Raw genomic sequence first — 17635 nt, 5'->3', positions numbered from 1 at the left:
TCTTTGTGTTTTATTTCAGCACTTGCCAGTTAAGAAGCAGCACAACCTTGGGTCCTGTATTTCTAGCAGAGAGGCTTCAACTGTTCAGCAGATAGCTTCTCTCCTGTATCATCCTACTCTGGTATCTCCTAGAATATTCTCTGGCTTCAGGAACAGAGGGCCTTTAGGGAACAATTCCTAAAAGTGCAGGTAAGCTGCAGTAACACTACCATTGTCTGAGATTACTTAGATATATGTTTGAATACTACTCCTTATAAAATGTTCTGTCTCTAGCAGGTGATGACAAATCTCCTCTGAATATACAACTACCTGTCATTTTCTCTCATTAGTTTTGCAGGTGGCCAGAAAGCCTATGAGAATAAATAAAATCAATCAATGCCTCTTCACTGTGTCCCCAAATTAAGCTGTACCAGTTATATTATTTTTATTATCAGTCTGAACAGGCTTGTTTGGGACTGTGGTAAGCCAGTGTGGAAGTTAGGAGTAAGAAAACCCTGAAATGCAAATTACAATTTTATGTAGTATACAAATACCATAGAAATTTGGTAGTTAATAAGTTGTGTAACCTTGAGCAAGTGACTTGCTGTCTCTGGGTGTTTTCTGAGTAGAATTAATCCTAGTTTCCTGTCTTTAGGTGAAATAATAATAGTTTCATTAAAGTATCCTGATGGAATTTTAGGCCAATTCTTCTCCTCACTATTTATTCCTGGATTTTTAGGTACAAGTTTCAGACAGAAACTTATTAACTTTTGTTGAGAAAGCTCTAGAACAAAAAAAAATGTTAGCTGTGTATTTTACCCATGAACCTTTGTAGCCTTTCTTATTCATTAAGGTTCATCATAGGACAATTATTCTACTAACAAATGTGTTAGATTGCTATCTTATTTGGAAATCTTTTTATGAAGGACATATACTGACTGAAACTGTCATTCTATGGTACTTCCAGCACATGGATATTTATAATGGTCCTGCAATTGAGTCCTCGAGAATCTCTTGGATTCTTATTTACTTACACTGTGACTACTCCTGATGGCTTTGAAGCCCTTCCCCAGCATATTCCAGGGCTACTAGACCTGGATTACCATGATTCACCTAGGCTGGGGGTAGGGCTAAACCCTTATTGCCAGCAACTTCAAATTCAATAGAATATGGACTTTTCCCTTCAACCTTTACATTTTCTGACACGAAGGAAATGGAAAGATTTTGAGAGTTAAAATACCATAATGATGAAGAGCATGGATTCTGGAGTGTGAGTTCAAGTCTCAGCTCTAACACTACATGGGTAGCCCTGGGCAGATGATAATTTCTCTGGGATATAGTCAGTCTCTTTCTGTACAATATGGATGTCAATAATACCTTCCTTAAAGGGTGTCTTTGAGAATTAAAAGAATTATACCTCTAAAACATTTTGAACAGTTCTGACATATGTGTTCAGTAAATTTTAAACTATTTTTGTCAATTTTTGCATAAGGTTCATTCTTCTCTATTTTTCTAGCTGAAGACTGACAGATTCTAGTCTTCATCTTTCTCTTGTTAAACATGGCAATGTCCCACAGTATTTGCTTGCCAAGCCTAGGACACAAAAGCTGGCTCTTTGGCAACATTATAATAATCTTAGTGTAAGACAAAATGTGTTTGCCAGCTCACACGTTTTATAGAGTTCTTGATTTTGTTTTTGCTTTAGACACATTTGCTATTTTGATTACAAATCTGAAATTACTACTGTTTGTATTTTACTGTAGTGTCAGTTCAGTTTTGTCATTAAAAACATAAAAAGATGTGGTTTCTCTAGCCAGAAAAAGGTCTTGTCCTAAGATAAGCTTTGCCAAAAGTTACTATTTTGAATGCTTTTCATTTTATATCCAGAAGGCTTCCTGTCATAGATACTCTGAAATGTCAAAACTACTGTGCAAAAATAATCACAGTAATGGAAACAGAATTTTTTTTGAGGCTATTAATAGCACTGTCGTAAGTTTTTTAAGATCTTTACCAGGAAGTTTTGGAGCTTTTTTTTTTTTTTAGTAGCAACTTGGTGAATAGCCAGCCAGTATTTCAGTACTTCACTTTTAAAAGACAAATTAAAAAAAGATTGTAAGTGTCCTTACTTACACCATATGCCAGATACTTACATTTACTACTGATACTAGCTCTGTTGCATAGTATTGTAATTTCTCATTTTATAAAGGTAACTAAGTGCGTTATGCAGAGGTTAAACAAACTTCAAATTAATACAAACATAGAGCAAGAGGGGAGGTATAAATCTAGAGGATCTGCTTGCCTTACCGCTCATTTGTATTGCTGCTGGCAAAGTAAAAAAAAAATGAGGAAGAAGATCAGAATTAAAATGGAAGGATCAAATTATAGTAGTTTTAAATGGTAGGCTTAAGTTATTTTAATACATGTTCGGAAGACAATAGGAAGCCACTGAAAAGTTTGCCTGAGTGGAAGGGTAAGAACTGTGCTTGGAGAATTTTATGCTAACATAACATTGGATTAGGTTTGAAGGGAAGGTTAGAGATCATTGCCAAGTAGCTGAGTGAGAAATAATGAGAACATGTGTTTAGGAAATAGGAAGATCAGCCTGAGAGCCCTTATGTTTAGGTGAGCAGAGGAGGAAAGAGAAATCAAGAAGCAGAGAAGTTAAAGGCTAGTGTAGCATCACCCTAGGGAAGGTGGTTCAGCAATTGTACCTTTTAGAGGTGAGAGACCTGGAACAAAATAATAATGATTGGGGCTAGTAGTATTTATTAATTCATTCCTTTATTGACTTGTCTTTTGCTCATTGAATAAATACTGTTGTGCCCCAGGATGAAATAAGAATTGACCTGGAGGGAAATCTGTATAAAAATGCTGTCAGGTGCCCAAACTCTTCACTTATTTATTTTATTTATTTTTATTATTTTTATTTGAAAAACTGTCACTTATCAGCAAGATGACACTGGACCAGTTTTTAAAACTTTTGTTTTTCATAATATGGTACATAAGACCTTACCTTGTCTAAATGCTCTGAACATTCGCCTTCTCTAATGATTCTTACTGCATTAATTGGAATTACTGTTGTGTTTGAGAGGTGATTCATTTGGCACTGGTAAGTGAATGAACACAAGGTCTAAATGAAGTGCACATGATGTACGTATAACAGGAAGAAAGGAGTCCTACTTATTTCTTGAAAACACCGGTGGCATCTATAGCTATCCTAATAGTAGATGGAAAAATAAGATTTCAAATAAAATAGGAAGAAAAGTGTCCAAGGAATTTACAAATGAACAACAAATATATCTTCAAAGACATTTTGACTTGTAGCATTGGATTTTGAATGAGCTTGTAGGGGCTGGGAAGGTGGCTCAGTGGTAGGAGCTTGCCTTGCATGCATGAGGCCCTGGGTTCAATTCCTCAGTACCACATAAGCGGAAAAAAAAGCCAGAAGTGGCATTGTGGTTCAAGTGGTAGAGTGCTAGCCTTGAGCTGAAGGCCCAGAGTTCAGGCCCACGACTGGACCCAAAAAACAACAACAACAAAAAAACTTGAAAAAAAACAAAACTTGAATGAGCTTCTAGTGCCCCCCAAAAGCTATATGCAGTACAAATTTATTCAGTAGCATCAATAATTTGATGAGATTATTTTTTATTTTAATTCAGAATGTGTTCAAAAGTAGGCAGCAGAATGAAATGTAAAGCTTTCCTATAAAGCTAAACATATAAAAATGAAAGTGTTATATTTGTTTTTTTTAATTTAAAGATTATAAAATTGGTTTATTGAAAAAGAAATTCAAGAAAACCAGTTTAATTTCTTACCCCATGCTACTCTGAAGGAGTTATATTTGAATGTTCACTTAGCTTAACTTACAATAACAAAAAACTGCAAAGAAATCAATTGTGGAGTAAATTGTGATACAGCCAACAACATAATACCACTTAGTAATAAAAAGAAGTGAATACCTAGCATAAGCAGTCAAATGTAAATGGTTGTTTTTAAAAGTACTATGCTGACTGTCTCAGTGGGAGAGTGCCTGCCCCGCAAGTGTGAGGCCCCCAGTTCAAACCCCAGAGCTACTACCACCAAAAAAAGAGGCATTATGCAAATTGAAAGAAGCCAGAAATAAGATGCAATCACAAGGTATGTTTGTATTAAACTAAAAAAAAAGCAAAACCCTAGTAATAGTATCACATTGCTGCTGGATCAGGAAGCCACAGAGGAACAAAGGAGTTGCTGAAGTTAATGCCTTAGATGATTGTTACATGGCCTTACACATTCTCCCAGACTCTGATCAGACTGTCCAGTTAAAAGTGTAAATTGTATTGCATAAAACTTACTTCATCAAAGCTAATTTTTTTTAAGTGAACTGTAGTCATGTCCTGTTTACAATATTTAGTATTTCTCAGAGGCTGTTACCTCATGAGTTAGAAGGTGATGTAAGGAAAAAAAGAAGTAGATCTCTGAGAGAAAACACGAGCAAACATAAGAAGCATAAAAAGTTCTCTATAAACATTCCTTGTGTTTTTTCCATGGAGCTAGATCTGAAGTGAGTGATCTTGGAAACAGAAACTCCAACTCATTTATTTTTAGCATACAGCATAGTGGCTAGTAGCTGAATGATGTTAGTGTGTGTAGCTGCACTATTAAAAAAAAATTCTACTAAAAAACAAAGTCATTTCTTTTTGTGTTCTTTGCAGTAAGGACACCCTCTTTTCAGGGATACAATTTGGTCACCAGCCTTGGTAATAAGGACTTAAGATCTGTCCACATATGCACAGGATGAGATCTGGCCAAAAGCAGACTGGAAGAGAAGGGGTTGAGGGCAGGGGCACATATCATTGCATTAGCTGAAGAATTGGAGGAGGGAAGAGAAAGAAACTAAATTATACATGATGTTCTCTTTCTGCTCTGCAGAAAGCAAACAGTTATGCATTTAGAAAGTGGTTAGAGGGCTGGGAAGGTGGCTCAGTGGTAGAGTGCTTGCCTTGCATGCATGAGGCCCTGGGTTCAATTCCTCAGCACCACATAAGCAAAAAAAAGTCGGAAGTGGCGCTGTGGCTCAAGTGGTAGAGCGCTAGCCTTGAGCTGAAGAGCTGAGGGACAGCCCAGGCCCAGAGGTCAGGCTCATGACCGACCAAAAAAAAAAAAAAGTGGTTAGAATTTATGCAATTGGTTGAATTTGTTGAAATGAATGAACTCTATTTTGGGGATAGATGCCTACATCAATTTGCTGTTATGTTTTTCAATAATATCAGAAGATTTTTTTGAATTTTTGTATCAAATAGCAGTGGCTCATAACTTCAGATATAAATTAAGCAATGGTTCAGGTAATTTTGTATATTATGTAATTCTGAGTATTAACATATTTTTTTAATTATTGGTTTCTGAGAATGTTCAGATCCTTTGGGCAGGAAGTCTGATCAAACAGATTACTGATTCCTTAAAAAAATTTTTTATGCTTGTAGAAGCACTAACAACAACAATAATAATAATAATGATTAGGCTAAGTAAAAAAAAAAAATTTTTTTATGTTTTTGTCAGTTGTGAGGCTTGAACTAAGGGCCTGGGTGTTGTCCCTAAACTTCTTTGACTCAAGGCTGGCATTCTACCACTTGAGCCACAGCATCACTTCCAGCTTTTTCTGAGAAGTTTATTGGAGATAAGAGTGTTCATAGACTTTGCTGCCTGGGCTGGCTTTCAACTGTGCTCCTTAGATCTCAGTCTCTTGAGTAGCTAGGATTATAGGCATGAGCCACTGGTGCCTGGCTTCATTCCTAGGATTTAACTCTTTGTAAGTTGAATCATTCTTTTTCATATTGCAATGTTCTAAAGAAATATATTTTAATAAATGCACATATTTAGTGTGTGCTATCCTCTCCTGCTTTCTATGTATTTATAGCTGGGGGTTGAATCTAGGTATTTACACATGCTCAGCATAGACTACCACCAAGCTGAACTCCCAGTGCTATCTCACTTTTTTAAAAAGCATTGAGCACGTTCAGTTCATAATGTTATCATTAAAAACAGTCATTACAGTTTTACATAGTATGCAATTTAAAAATGTAGGTTTTGAATCAGACAGATCTCACGCTGTATCTTTGGGTACTGCTTTAGGCATTAAGTATCTTTTAAAAAATTTTTTTGGGTCCGGTCGTGGGGCCTGAACTCTGGGCCTGGGCGCTGTCCCTCAGCTCTTCAGCTCAAGGCCAGCACTCTACCACTTGAGCCACAGCACCACTTCTGGCTTTTTTTTTCTGCTTATGTGGTGCTGAGGAATTGAACCCAGGGCCTCAGGCATGCAAGGCAAGCGCTCTACCACTGAATCACCTTCCCAGCCCGGCATTAAGTATCTTTAACATACAGGTGATAATACTTTTTAGTTGTTATGTGGAAAAGGGATTAGTATGATGTGCTCAGTAAACTGTGTTGTTATTTACATTGGTACCATGTTTATAAGGTGTCTGATCTTGGTATTTAGAAAACATACTCCTGTACACTTGCACCCTTCGGTTCATAATAAGAACTGTACCTAAAACAAAGGTTGTGAGTGGAAGAAAACTGAGGCCTTTACATTTGTCATTTTACAGCTTATATCCTCTGTCAGATTTAGGTCATATGAAGATATCTAGGTTTATGAGTCTTAGGCTTAGAGGAGAGGTGGGGCTGGACCAGAAATCAAGACATAATGATTGTCTAGAACCTGAGGATGTTTTGTTCTAGGTTTCTTCACATGGGCACAAGATTTGCAGAGGACAATCTAACAGTGCAGAAAGTACAAAGCAACCTTCAGTATGTGTCAGTGTGAGCTGAGGACTGGCAGAATCCTGACTGGGTGAAGGCCTATTGGAAGGCTGAATGTCAGCAGGAACACCTGGTAGGAGTGTGGAGGTGAGCCATGAATGGGGGCACATGGCTAAGAGGAAATTTCATGGCTGGCTGAAATATAGCTGCTGTTTAGCTATTAGATATTAGGTGTCTCTGGGCTGTGTGGAGCCAGAAAGTCTATTCTTTTCTAATTTGCACAAAAATGGAGGTTAACAGGTCTTAGGATTAATCAGCAGCACTGAAGTGTGAGAGAAGACTCAGTGGCAGAAAGATGAAGTCATCTGTCCCTGAGAAATCAGGAAGCACGAGAAAGCTTTGCTACTGAATGGGTGGGGGAATGGATTAATATCTAGTTACTTAAGAATTGAAAGTTTAGCTGCAGAACTGATGAGAGGGAGGGAGGAAAGAAGGGAGAGACAGTTTGAAGAGAAGAATTGGAGGTGATGGCTAAGAAGCAGGAAAATGAGAAGCAGAAGGAAGAGGAGGACAGGATGAGAAGGAAGAAGAACAGGAGGAGGAGGAATAGGAGTAAAAGAATGTAAACAGTAGGAAATGAGGAAGGACCCAACAATAGGAAGCCAGTGATGGTGGATGAGATGTCCAAGACTAGTGTTGGATCCCCAGGAACCTAACCAGACTGTTACCGTTTTAGTACAGGTGCCTCCGGTTCCCTTTTCTTGGGCCAGATCGGTCCCAAGGCTCAGGGTGACTGAGCCTGCAGCTGGCCATTGGGAAGCACCTGCACTTGGGTCAGGAGGAAACTGGGGACAGAGAAGCCCTCTGGGGGTGGGGCAGAAGAAGTCTGCACACCCAGGCTATTTTTTTCTTTGGTGGTATATGGTATTGGAGGATAGACCTATAGGGTTTTTGGAGTTGGTAAGTAGAGCAATTATTGCTGAATTATTGGTAAACATGCTTTTAAAAAAAGTCTAGATGTTTAGATAAGCAAGCTCCTTTTGATTTGAGGAAGCATTAGGAGAGCCCAAAATTAAAAATCTGACAAATTTTCAGTGTTCATCTATATTTTATTTTGTTCATATATGCTATTGTGGTTAAGAACAGCAGGCTGAAAGGTTGGGAGTAATAGGGTTTTATTTGAGTAGTTTGTATCGAAAGACTACAGACTTCACCATATTGTACATTGGTATTGAATGGATACAGATTAAGGAACTGATGAAACCGACAATTAGAAAGACATCCTATAATGTTGTCTTTGTTTGAGAAAATGGGTCAGTGTTTTCAACTGGGAGAGTTCATTAACTAAGAAGGGTGGTGTGACAGATTTGAGTCCTGATTCTGCAATTTTTCAGCTCAGGAAAGTTACTGTTCTTCCCCAGCCTTCTGTTTCCTCATTTGTGAAATAGGAATTGCAAATGACTGCTTCCTTTAAAGGGTGTGTGTCAGGAAGACCTGAGACAATACACCAAAGGCCTTCATCAGATGTTTTGGTTAAGCACTCATATTTCTCAACAATTTCAACCCGCCATTATCCATTGGATAAGTGCCATATGCCAGGCCTTCAAGGCTGGAAAAAATTAATATATGGCATTTAGTTCTGAGATCTGTAACTATATTCAACACTGATGTACTTAGTATTTTCTGCAAGACTGGCTATTGTTAGAAGTCTTTGGGTAAGATGATAGACCTGACAGGTAGCACCTGTTCTGAAGGCACATGAAGTCTCAGGTACCTACTGTGTCATCTCTGTATTTCAGCAAATCCATTAATTTCTTCTGCCTCAAATCGTTTAGTGTATTCTAACAACACTGGTTTTCAAACTTTTTTGGGCACATGAATCAGGTTGGGGGATGTGTGCAAGGGCTTAGGAATGTTAGCAAGCCCTTTCCTCCAACTTGGTGCTACCTCTTGAACACTGCCCAGAAGGGATCTTCTGCTCTGTTATCATTCACCCTTCCAGTACTCCACATGTCAAAGGAGCACCATGGGAAGTTTGGGATTCAAATTTTCTCTTGAGTTGCCTTCTTGTCTTTCATTTGGTGATGCCAAGGAGATAAAAGGAACAGAATTCTAAACCATGGGTATAATTGTAAGTCTATTCTGTCTCCCTTTAAACTGTGTGATTGGAGACAATTCAACTTTAGAAGCCTTAAGTTTACTCATACATTGAAGGTTATATCTGCACACCTGTCTAACAAATATATTGTGAGCCTTACATGAAATAATAGACACATAGGCTTTTTATGAACTTCAAAGCACCACACAAATAATAGAGACTTATTATTAATGAGGAGGAAAAGGTGCCACTGTGATTGAGCTAATTTGGCCATGTAGATTGTTTATACACTGGCTTACATCTCAGAGTCTGAGAAGAAATGAATGTTTGAGTCTGAAGGTTTTCATTTTAGAGGATGAACTATATAAACACTTGAAAAAGTTGAACACACATTTGTTTTGGTAGTTGAAGCTATATTATTTCAAGGCCTTTTTTTTTTTATTTTGTCTTTAGAATCAAAAACCTTATGTAAAATTCCAACTTACTTTCCTTTCATTGCTTTTGCTCACAGCAAATGATTATTCCATTTATAATATATGATAGTTAGACAATTAGTTTATTTGTGGAAATTTTTCCTGTGAGCCGGCAGAGGAATTGTACATGTTTATCACAAAGATATCCTGGATAGCCCTGGTCTTCTTTGCAACCTGGATATCAAAGCTCTGAGTTAGCCATGAAATAAATACTAGAGTAACTAAGCTTTCTAACATGTTCTCAAGTGCTGTGCATGGGCTCTTTAAGAGTGGGTTTATTTTACTTTTTGAAGGAAAAGGAACATTCTCTCACACTTCTTTGTTTTCAGTTAAACCACTTATTGATGAATGAAAAAAACAACAAAACAAAAACAAAACAAAACAAAATCTTGTTTTGTGCTCTGTAAAATAATACATAATTAGCCTGAGGGGTGTGTTTTTGGGGATAGAGAAAAAAATTGCAAACTCTCACCTCTTTCTCTAGGCCTTTATACACTGTCTTATCCTAGATATTATTTTTTAGTTATGTTTGTATTATCCTTAAGTAGTTAGACAAAGGAGAAACCAGCACATCAGTTTTTAATACATCTTGATTATCTTGATTGATATCACCTTTTCATCATTCTTCCTCCCCCCCCACCTACCTCTCCACTCAGCTTTTCATCATATATGCATAATATTCAAGATATATATATGTATATAAACACTTATTTTTGTTTGTTTATTTTTGGTGCTGGGCATAAAACCTGGGTGCTATCCTTAAGCTTTTTAAAAATTTTTTTGCTCAAGGCTAGTGCTCTACCATTTGAGCCTCAGTTCTACTTCCAGTTTTATTTTTTGTTTGTTTGTTTTGATAATTAATTGTAGATAAGTGTCTCTTGGGACTTTCCTGACTGGGCTGTCTTTGAACCATGGTCTTCAAATCTCAGTCTCCTAAGTAACTAGGATTACAGGTGTGAACGGCCAGTGTCAGTGTCAATATAGCCTTAACAATTTGTCTGTACTAGTAAGATGCACTCTTGTTGGATATTTACACAAATGACATTATTCTTTGTGGAAACTTAAGTGTTTGATTTAAGCAAGTTATTTTAGCAAATAGTTTAGTGACTATTTTGGCCTATGGGAAATTGCCTTCTGAGATTATGTCATACCAATTAAGTTGAAGGGGTGTACTTTTGCTTGTCAACATGTAAGGCCACTCAGGTTGAAATAGCAAACTGATTTACATAGGTGGAGTTGGACTGTAAGTGAAGTGTTTTCACAGTCATCTTGTATACTGATTTAGACCCATGTGCAAACCAAAGTTTGCATTTTCCTCACTTGTTTATTTGCATTCTCCTGACATAGCTTTTATTTCTCACTAATTATGGCCTATAGAAGGGGTTTGGGTGCAGACAACAGATAGCTGGCAGGAAGAGCAATCTCAGCCAGAACATCACTACAGTTTAGGACCGTTTAGCAAATAATCCTGCAGCTCTATGAGGTCCTGGGGGTGTCAAGTCTGAGAAGCATAGCATGGTTATGATATTGATTTTAGAACATCTTGCATTGTCAGAAAAATAGTTTTGTTTAATGCATTACTCTTATGAAGGTAAGGAAGTGGTTGAAAATTTTGACTTGAATTTATTTATCATTAACAGTGAGGCAGCATTACATTATTTGGGAATGTATCATAAAAGATTCACACTTTCTGTACTTAGGTTGAGGTTAGTAGATATGAATGGGAGGAAGGATACAGATGATTGTTTAGATGAACCAGAAACTTCATAAGGGAGGGAGAGAAATAAAGTCAGATGTACTGAAATGGATCTGTTATTGCCTTTCACACTTAATTGCATATTTCTGATTTTGACGAAAAGAGGAGGAACTAAATATGTCTTCATTTTTTATGTTTTTAAAAAGATATTTTAAGCTGGGTGGTGGTAGTTTACAGTGATAACCCTAGCTACTCAGAAGGCTGAGATACAAGGATCACCATGTGATGCCATCCTGGACAGAAAAGCTCTTACACCTTTATCTCCAATTAATTAGCAAAAATCTGGAAGTAGAGGTGGCTCAAGAAGTAGAGAAAAAAAAAGCCTTCAATGAAAAAAGCCAAATGAGAGCACAAGGCCCTTTAGTTCTAGTCTCAGTACCAGCACCAAAATAAATAATTTAATGAATAAACCGATAAGCCATATTTTATGAAAATTTTTATTGTATTTACATTCTAAGAAGGGTTATAGTCATATTTTTGTCTGTAAATGTGCAATGAACATCTTAAATGTTGAACATACCTAGGCTGTGATATTGAAAGATCCAAAGATGCCTCTAAAAGTATACAGAAATTGAGAAAGTGAGAAATATTTTCAGTACCTTTTATTCCCATTTTTTAAGTCTTTTTCTGAAAGGACTAAAATATATTGTATAACAAAGTAGTTTTAGACTCTGAAAAATAAAATATTCATTCACATCTGGAAGCACACATTCACTTTCTACTGTGAGAAAAAAAAAATGAATCTAAATCAATGTTTCTGAAAGAGAGATGTGTACATTTTTTCTGAAGGATTTTTTTCTTGTTTACCTAATAGGATACCACAGGATTGTCTGTTGTCTCTAACCACACAAAATGTTCTATTGATCATTGATAAGAGAGAGAAAAAATAGTCTCTTTTTGCACATTCACTTGGCATATTCAAGATTACAGGCCTTTTTGCCATTTTCTTCTGTTCCCTCTTTAGGTATTTATATGCTAATACTCACATTTGAACCATTGTGGAAATCCATACGGATAACATATTTCCCTTTCTCAAGACTCTTCTTCTTGTGTTTCAGGTGGGCTAGCCATGAGAGGGTACCTTGTGGCCATATTCCTGAGTGCTGTCTTCCTCTACTATGTGCTGCATTGTATATTGTGGGGAACAAATACCTATTGGTAAGCTTCATTTTTACTACTTGAACATAATTCTCTAACTAGTCTTTTACACAAATACATATACATTGTATTAGCTGGACTTGTTTTAGAAGCCTCAAATATCATAAGGTTTGAGTCTTTTCTAATTTTGTGTTATACATGGACATCTTGCCATTCAAGTATTTTTAGATCAATTCTTCTACAATTTGAAACTGATAAATAATCAAACTTTATGGACCGTGAAGCAGAAGTGTTGACCACCTTTGGAACAATCTTGGGTAGGGAAAATCTCATGCTGGGGCCATAAAAGGCCCTCCAAAATCTTCTGATAAATGACAAGAAAGAGACATGTGCTTCTGAAATGTTCTGGTCCGTTGGAAGCAGCTGTATGCCTATATTGAATAATGTTATACAAATGTTTAATGGCAGGAAAAAATTTCCCTACCCCCTCATTCATCTCCTTAAATTAATAGAGTATATCTTAGAAGTATTTGATCTTTAGATCCTAAAATACTCAGCTATGTGATCTTGGTATAATAAACACGACCTATGATTTTTTTGTTTAAAAATATTTATTAAATGATAGACTATATGTATTTATATATATATTTACTGAAAACCTTTTACATTAGATGCCACTTATAAAACTTAAGAGTCACAGAAAATTTACTGAAGACAAAACTTCTCCCTGTTTTCAGACCTTTGGCTAGGGATAAAGTTTAAATGACCTTTTAAATCTCGAATGGATGACAGGACACAATTAGATCAAATTAATCATGTGACTTATTTTTGTTTCAGTTTTAATTTGTTTTGAGCTTTTGCTTATTATATGTAAAAAGTGAAGTTTTTGCATTTAATTTCAGCATTGAAAAAAATATAAAGTTTCATGACATAAAGTTAGGTAAGTGGCTGCTGGGGGGAAAAAAAAACAAACAAAAACCATTGCTAGGTAAATGCCCTCTGGATATAATTCAAACTTGGTGGCTTGATTTGTTAACCAATATTTCTCTATCTTTCTTCCATATAAACAAAGGAATCCTTGTCATTTTGTTATAGTCCCAAAAGATATTTTCCTCCATAAGAACTTTATATGACTCTTAGTTCTCAACCTTACGGTTCTAAGTGTGGAAACTTTGTATTTAAACAGTGTCTGTTTATAAAAAGGCTAGACTGTTTCCTTCTGTGTGAGTCCTGCCAATCATAGAAAAAGTTGATTAAGTCTTAGTAATTTTTTCACTTAAATTGATCATCAGTAAGTCTTAGATGATGACTTCTTTTCTGGCTGTCCAGATACTACCAGCGTTTATTTTCCTTGTGTGCCCATATTTTGCAATACCCTTTGAAATTGTGGAGTCTAATCTAAGCCAGGAATAGAGGACACTTAGAGATACTCTCAGTGGAGTGGCTGTGCAGTCTCAAGGGCCCAGGGCAAAAGCCTGTTAAACCTGCTCAGGTCAGGTGTTTCTGTGGAGTTTGCTTTCCATAGATGTCTGCAGATGTAAAATGGAGGACCCTAGGTATTTGAAAATGTGAGTGAGTTTGGTTCTCAGGCTTTCCAGGGATGCAGAAAAGGGAGCCTGAGATTCCACTGTCCTTTAATTTTTTTTTTAAAGTGGGGACGCCACTAATCACCTTGGCCTTTTCTATTCTTTCTTGCCTTCTACCCAAGAATCCTCAGTCTCATGTAGGATTTGTAGGATTTGGAGATGGTCCTGTTAAACCTCAGGACTGCCAGGAAGATTTTTATTCCCTGCCAAGGATGTGGCTTCCCCGGGACATTTGTTCCCCTTTGGGCAGGCTTCTGGATTCTGTTTTCTGACTGAAGCTATTTTTGTTTCCTAGGGTGCCACCTGTGGAAATGAAGCAGCGAAACAAGATCCAGCCTTGTTTATCAAAGCCAGCATTTGCCTCCCTCCTGAGGTAAAAAACAGACAACCAAAAGAAATGTGTGGCCTACAAAATGTTCAAAATGAGTTTGATGATATATGTTTAACCTTTTGGTACAAATGTTAGCAGTATAGAGTAGACAGTATATTTAAGGAAGAGCTTGAGTTTCCTGTCTGTCTGGGGGCTTTTAGTCAGAGCTCTGAATTTATTTTAAGAAAAGACGTTGGAGAATTCAGTCAAACTAGTATTCTTTTTATCAGGTAAGGTTATAGAGGTCTAATTGTGTTTGATCCAAAAAGAAGTAATTTTTTAGGATTTTATCTTTCTCCTTCTCATGCTGCTTTTCACTCAGTAAACATGCTTTCTTTCTTCTAGACTTAAGGTTATAACTAGAAATGTTCCCTGAATTTTAGTGAGTTACATAGAATGCAAATAATGATAAGCCCACATATACTATCACTAGTGACTAGTCACTATTACACTGTCAGACATTGTTTAAACTGTCATTTGTAAATGTTCTTTTTTTGTGCACTTCAACTTTGACAGAGTGCTGTTGAAAATTCTTCCAGATAACAAGAAATAAATGCAAAATCTAGTGTAGGCTTGTTAATTGTAAAACATATTCAGCATTTTTCCATTACTAGCTCTTAACCATTTACAGCTATAGACTCCTTTAAAAATCACTTATACCTGTGAAAAAATACAAACATACAATGATTATTTTGCATAGTGTTAACACCTGTGGCTGCTTTTAGCCTGTCCATGGATGTGTGTACAGGTAACATCTCTGCCAAACTAGAAAAACATTTTTATTCTATCTTTGATCATGACTCATACTAAGAAATACATTTTACTTTGGAACACAGTACATGTATGTCTTTTTTTAAAAAAGCAAATGGAAAATATTCACCCCAGGCATACTTTGTTCTTGCTATATTCATATTTTTTTTAAAAAAATAGGCTGATTATGATTTTTAGAGTTGATTTCATGAACCATTTGTAGGTGGCTATTCTAGAACCAAGGTACTGTATAACTTCAGTGAAAAAAATAATGCTACCTTTCTAGAACAATGAAAGGCTAAAGTATTTATGCAAGATTGCTCAGCTGGTATGTAAGTCTCCTGTTTAAGGAATAAACAGATTTGCATTTGTCATGTGAACCTTGTTCTCTGAGGCCAGTCCTTGACAGAACAGGCAACGTTCTCAGAAATAGTGGAGAGCCAGGACCAGTCATGAAGCTCTGATCAGAAGCTTAGAGTGTTAGAAGAAGAACTCCTCCTCCCTCCCCTTCCCCTCCCCCTTTCCCTGTCTCTCTCCCTCCCCCTTCCCTCTTAACTCTTCCCCCTCCTTCTCCCTCTCCCTCTCCCTCCCTCTCCTCCTTTCCTCCCCTCCTCTCCCCTCCCCCCTCTCTCCCTCCTCTCTCCTCCCCCACCCCTCCCCTCTCCTCCCTTCTCCTCCCATCCACTCCCCTCTCCTCTTCTTTTTTCCTTTCTTTACTTTCTATCCAGTTCTTTTCTTCTTTGACCAGCCCTAGGGCTTGAACTCAAGGCCTGAGCACTGTCCCTGAGCATTTTTGTTGAAGGCTAGTACACTATTACTTAAGTAACAACCCCACTTTCAGCTTTTGGGTGGGTAATTGGACAGGAGAGTCTCATGGACTTTGCTGCTTGGAGTCTATTTGAACCACGATCCTCAGGTCTCATCCTCCTTACAGGTATGAGCCACTGGTACCACTGGTACCTTTTCTTAAAATTAGGCGTGCATGTAGGTTGCAGTTTTGTCATTTTTAGGTAGTGACTGACTCCAAGCAAGTTATTTACCTTCTCAAAGCTTTGGTTTCTTCATCTTCACTGATGGACGGATTTTTACCTACCTTTCCAGGCTTTTGTAGGAATGAGAATCATGCAAATGTAATACAATGTATTGTACTATGTTATAAAGTGTAGCATTATAATTACTACAGGTAAATACTTATTTACCCACCTATGTCTGAGACATGGTGTCAAATAATTATTTTTCCCATGGTCACTCTCACCAATTCCAAGAAATAGAGTCATTTATTGGTGCAATTTACCTAGGGTTCAATTTTCCCAAGAAGCCTGGGAAGCTTTTGGGTTTTTCTCAAGCTTGAGTTGATTGACCTGATACTTCTCCCCAAAGCTGATCTAGATATGGCGAACAACACAGATATAGAAATAAAGACTCCACATAGAGCTCCCCTATGACCCAGCAATCCCACTTTTGGGCATTTACCCGAATGATCACAAACAAGACCATTCTAAAGCTACCAACACAACTATGTTTATTGCAACATTATTTATCATAGCTAAGATATGGAACCAACCCAGATGCCCCTCAGTAGATGAATGGATCAAGAAAATGTGGTATATATACACAATGGAATTCTATGCCTCCATCAGAAAGAATGACATTGCCCCGTTTATTAGGAAATGGAAAGACTTAGAAAAAATTACATTAAGTGAAGTAAGCCAGGCCCAAAGAAACATAGGTCCCATGGTTTCCCTTATTTGCAATAACTAGTATATGTTTGAGACAAACAGAAATGATCAGATAAGTTGATGTTAGGTGAAATGAACCCCAAGATAAGGACGCAAATGTTTTTTCTTTCTTGCTATTGTTTCTAACATATTTATAAGATATTTCTTTGTTGCTTTGTATGTTCCTTCTCCACAGTATAAGCCCTGTTTTCACTGTATTTGATGTTGGTATACTTTGTGAAGGGGAAGGGAAAAAAACAATTGTTTAAATAGGGATACAGGTGGACCCATTGCAACAATGAGATGTACAAGACATCATGTCGAAAAACGAACTTTACAACTTTGGAGGGGGGTGTATGGGAGGAGGGGAGATATGAGAAAGGATGGGAAGGGGAAACAAAGGAGGAGGCAACAATGCTTGTTAAGAAATGTACTCAGTATCTTGCCCATGTAATTGTAACTCCTCTGTATGTCATTTCACACACACACACACACACACACACACACACACACAAAAAAAAAATAGTAGTACATTAAAAAAAAAAGCAATGACCTTTGCAGGTTGGTTTGCCCTCGAGGCAGCCGTCTGTTACAAATCTAGAAAATGAATCATATCCAAGGCAAGGATGGCTGGTCTCTCACCTCATTCCCTTCTCATGAATGCAATGTCTGCTTGTCATCCAGCTCCTATGACTTGCTTATGGTTGGTGACTCCTGAGTAACAAAGCTGGGTCAAAGGGCAGCTCTTTTGCTGTTGATCTACATTGTTTATTTCCATTTAGCTTTTCAGCTTTCTAAAGTGCCAGATCACTATGATTTCCACCTGCATTTTTCAGAACAAGCACAAAGCTGATGGGGCAGGAAAGATGATGCCCATGTGGGGCTATGGCAAAGGTTAGCTCGATCTTTCCTGCAACATGTAAGTAGCATCTAGTCCTTCAGGTAGATGAAAATGGTATTTTAATATGAACTAAAAGACCTCTTCCTTCCCTTTAATAATAAAAAAGTCTTATTTAGGGGATCATTATAAATTAATAGTCATTCTAAAAGTAATGATCCTATAAAATTG

The 17635-nt window shown here is 37.2% G+C and overlaps 1 protein-coding gene across 9 annotated transcripts in view; it reads left to right on the top strand.

Moving 5' to 3' along the window:
* The window catches only part of St3gal6 (ST3 beta-galactoside alpha-2,3-sialyltransferase 6), a 74690-nt gene that overhangs the window by 36583 nt on the left and 20472 nt on the right, over positions 1-17635 (top strand). For 8 of the 9 annotated variants that reach the window (XM_070030414.1, XM_070030408.1, XM_070030411.1 and 5 more), the window contains exons 2-4: positions 20-189; positions 12103-12202; positions 14024-14101. In XM_070030414.1, the coding sequence (XP_069886515.1) occupies positions 12114-12202; positions 14024-14101 (167 nt within the window). In that variant the 5' untranslated portion in view covers positions 20-189; positions 12103-12113. Of the gene's footprint in view, positions 1-19; positions 190-6696; positions 6865-12102; positions 12203-14023; positions 14102-17635 lie in introns of all 9 variants that reach the window. The other variant, XM_070030417.1, reaches the window with a different exon arrangement.

This window comes from Dipodomys merriami, unplaced genomic scaffold, assembly GCF_024711535.1.
Source record: "Dipodomys merriami isolate MVZ:Mamm:240054 unplaced genomic scaffold, mDipMer1.0.p SCAF_2, whole genome shotgun sequence".
Classification (NCBI taxonomy): Eukaryota; Metazoa; Chordata; class Mammalia; order Rodentia; family Heteromyidae; genus Dipodomys; species Dipodomys merriami.
This window is presented reverse-complemented; position numbering and strand designations above follow the sequence as displayed.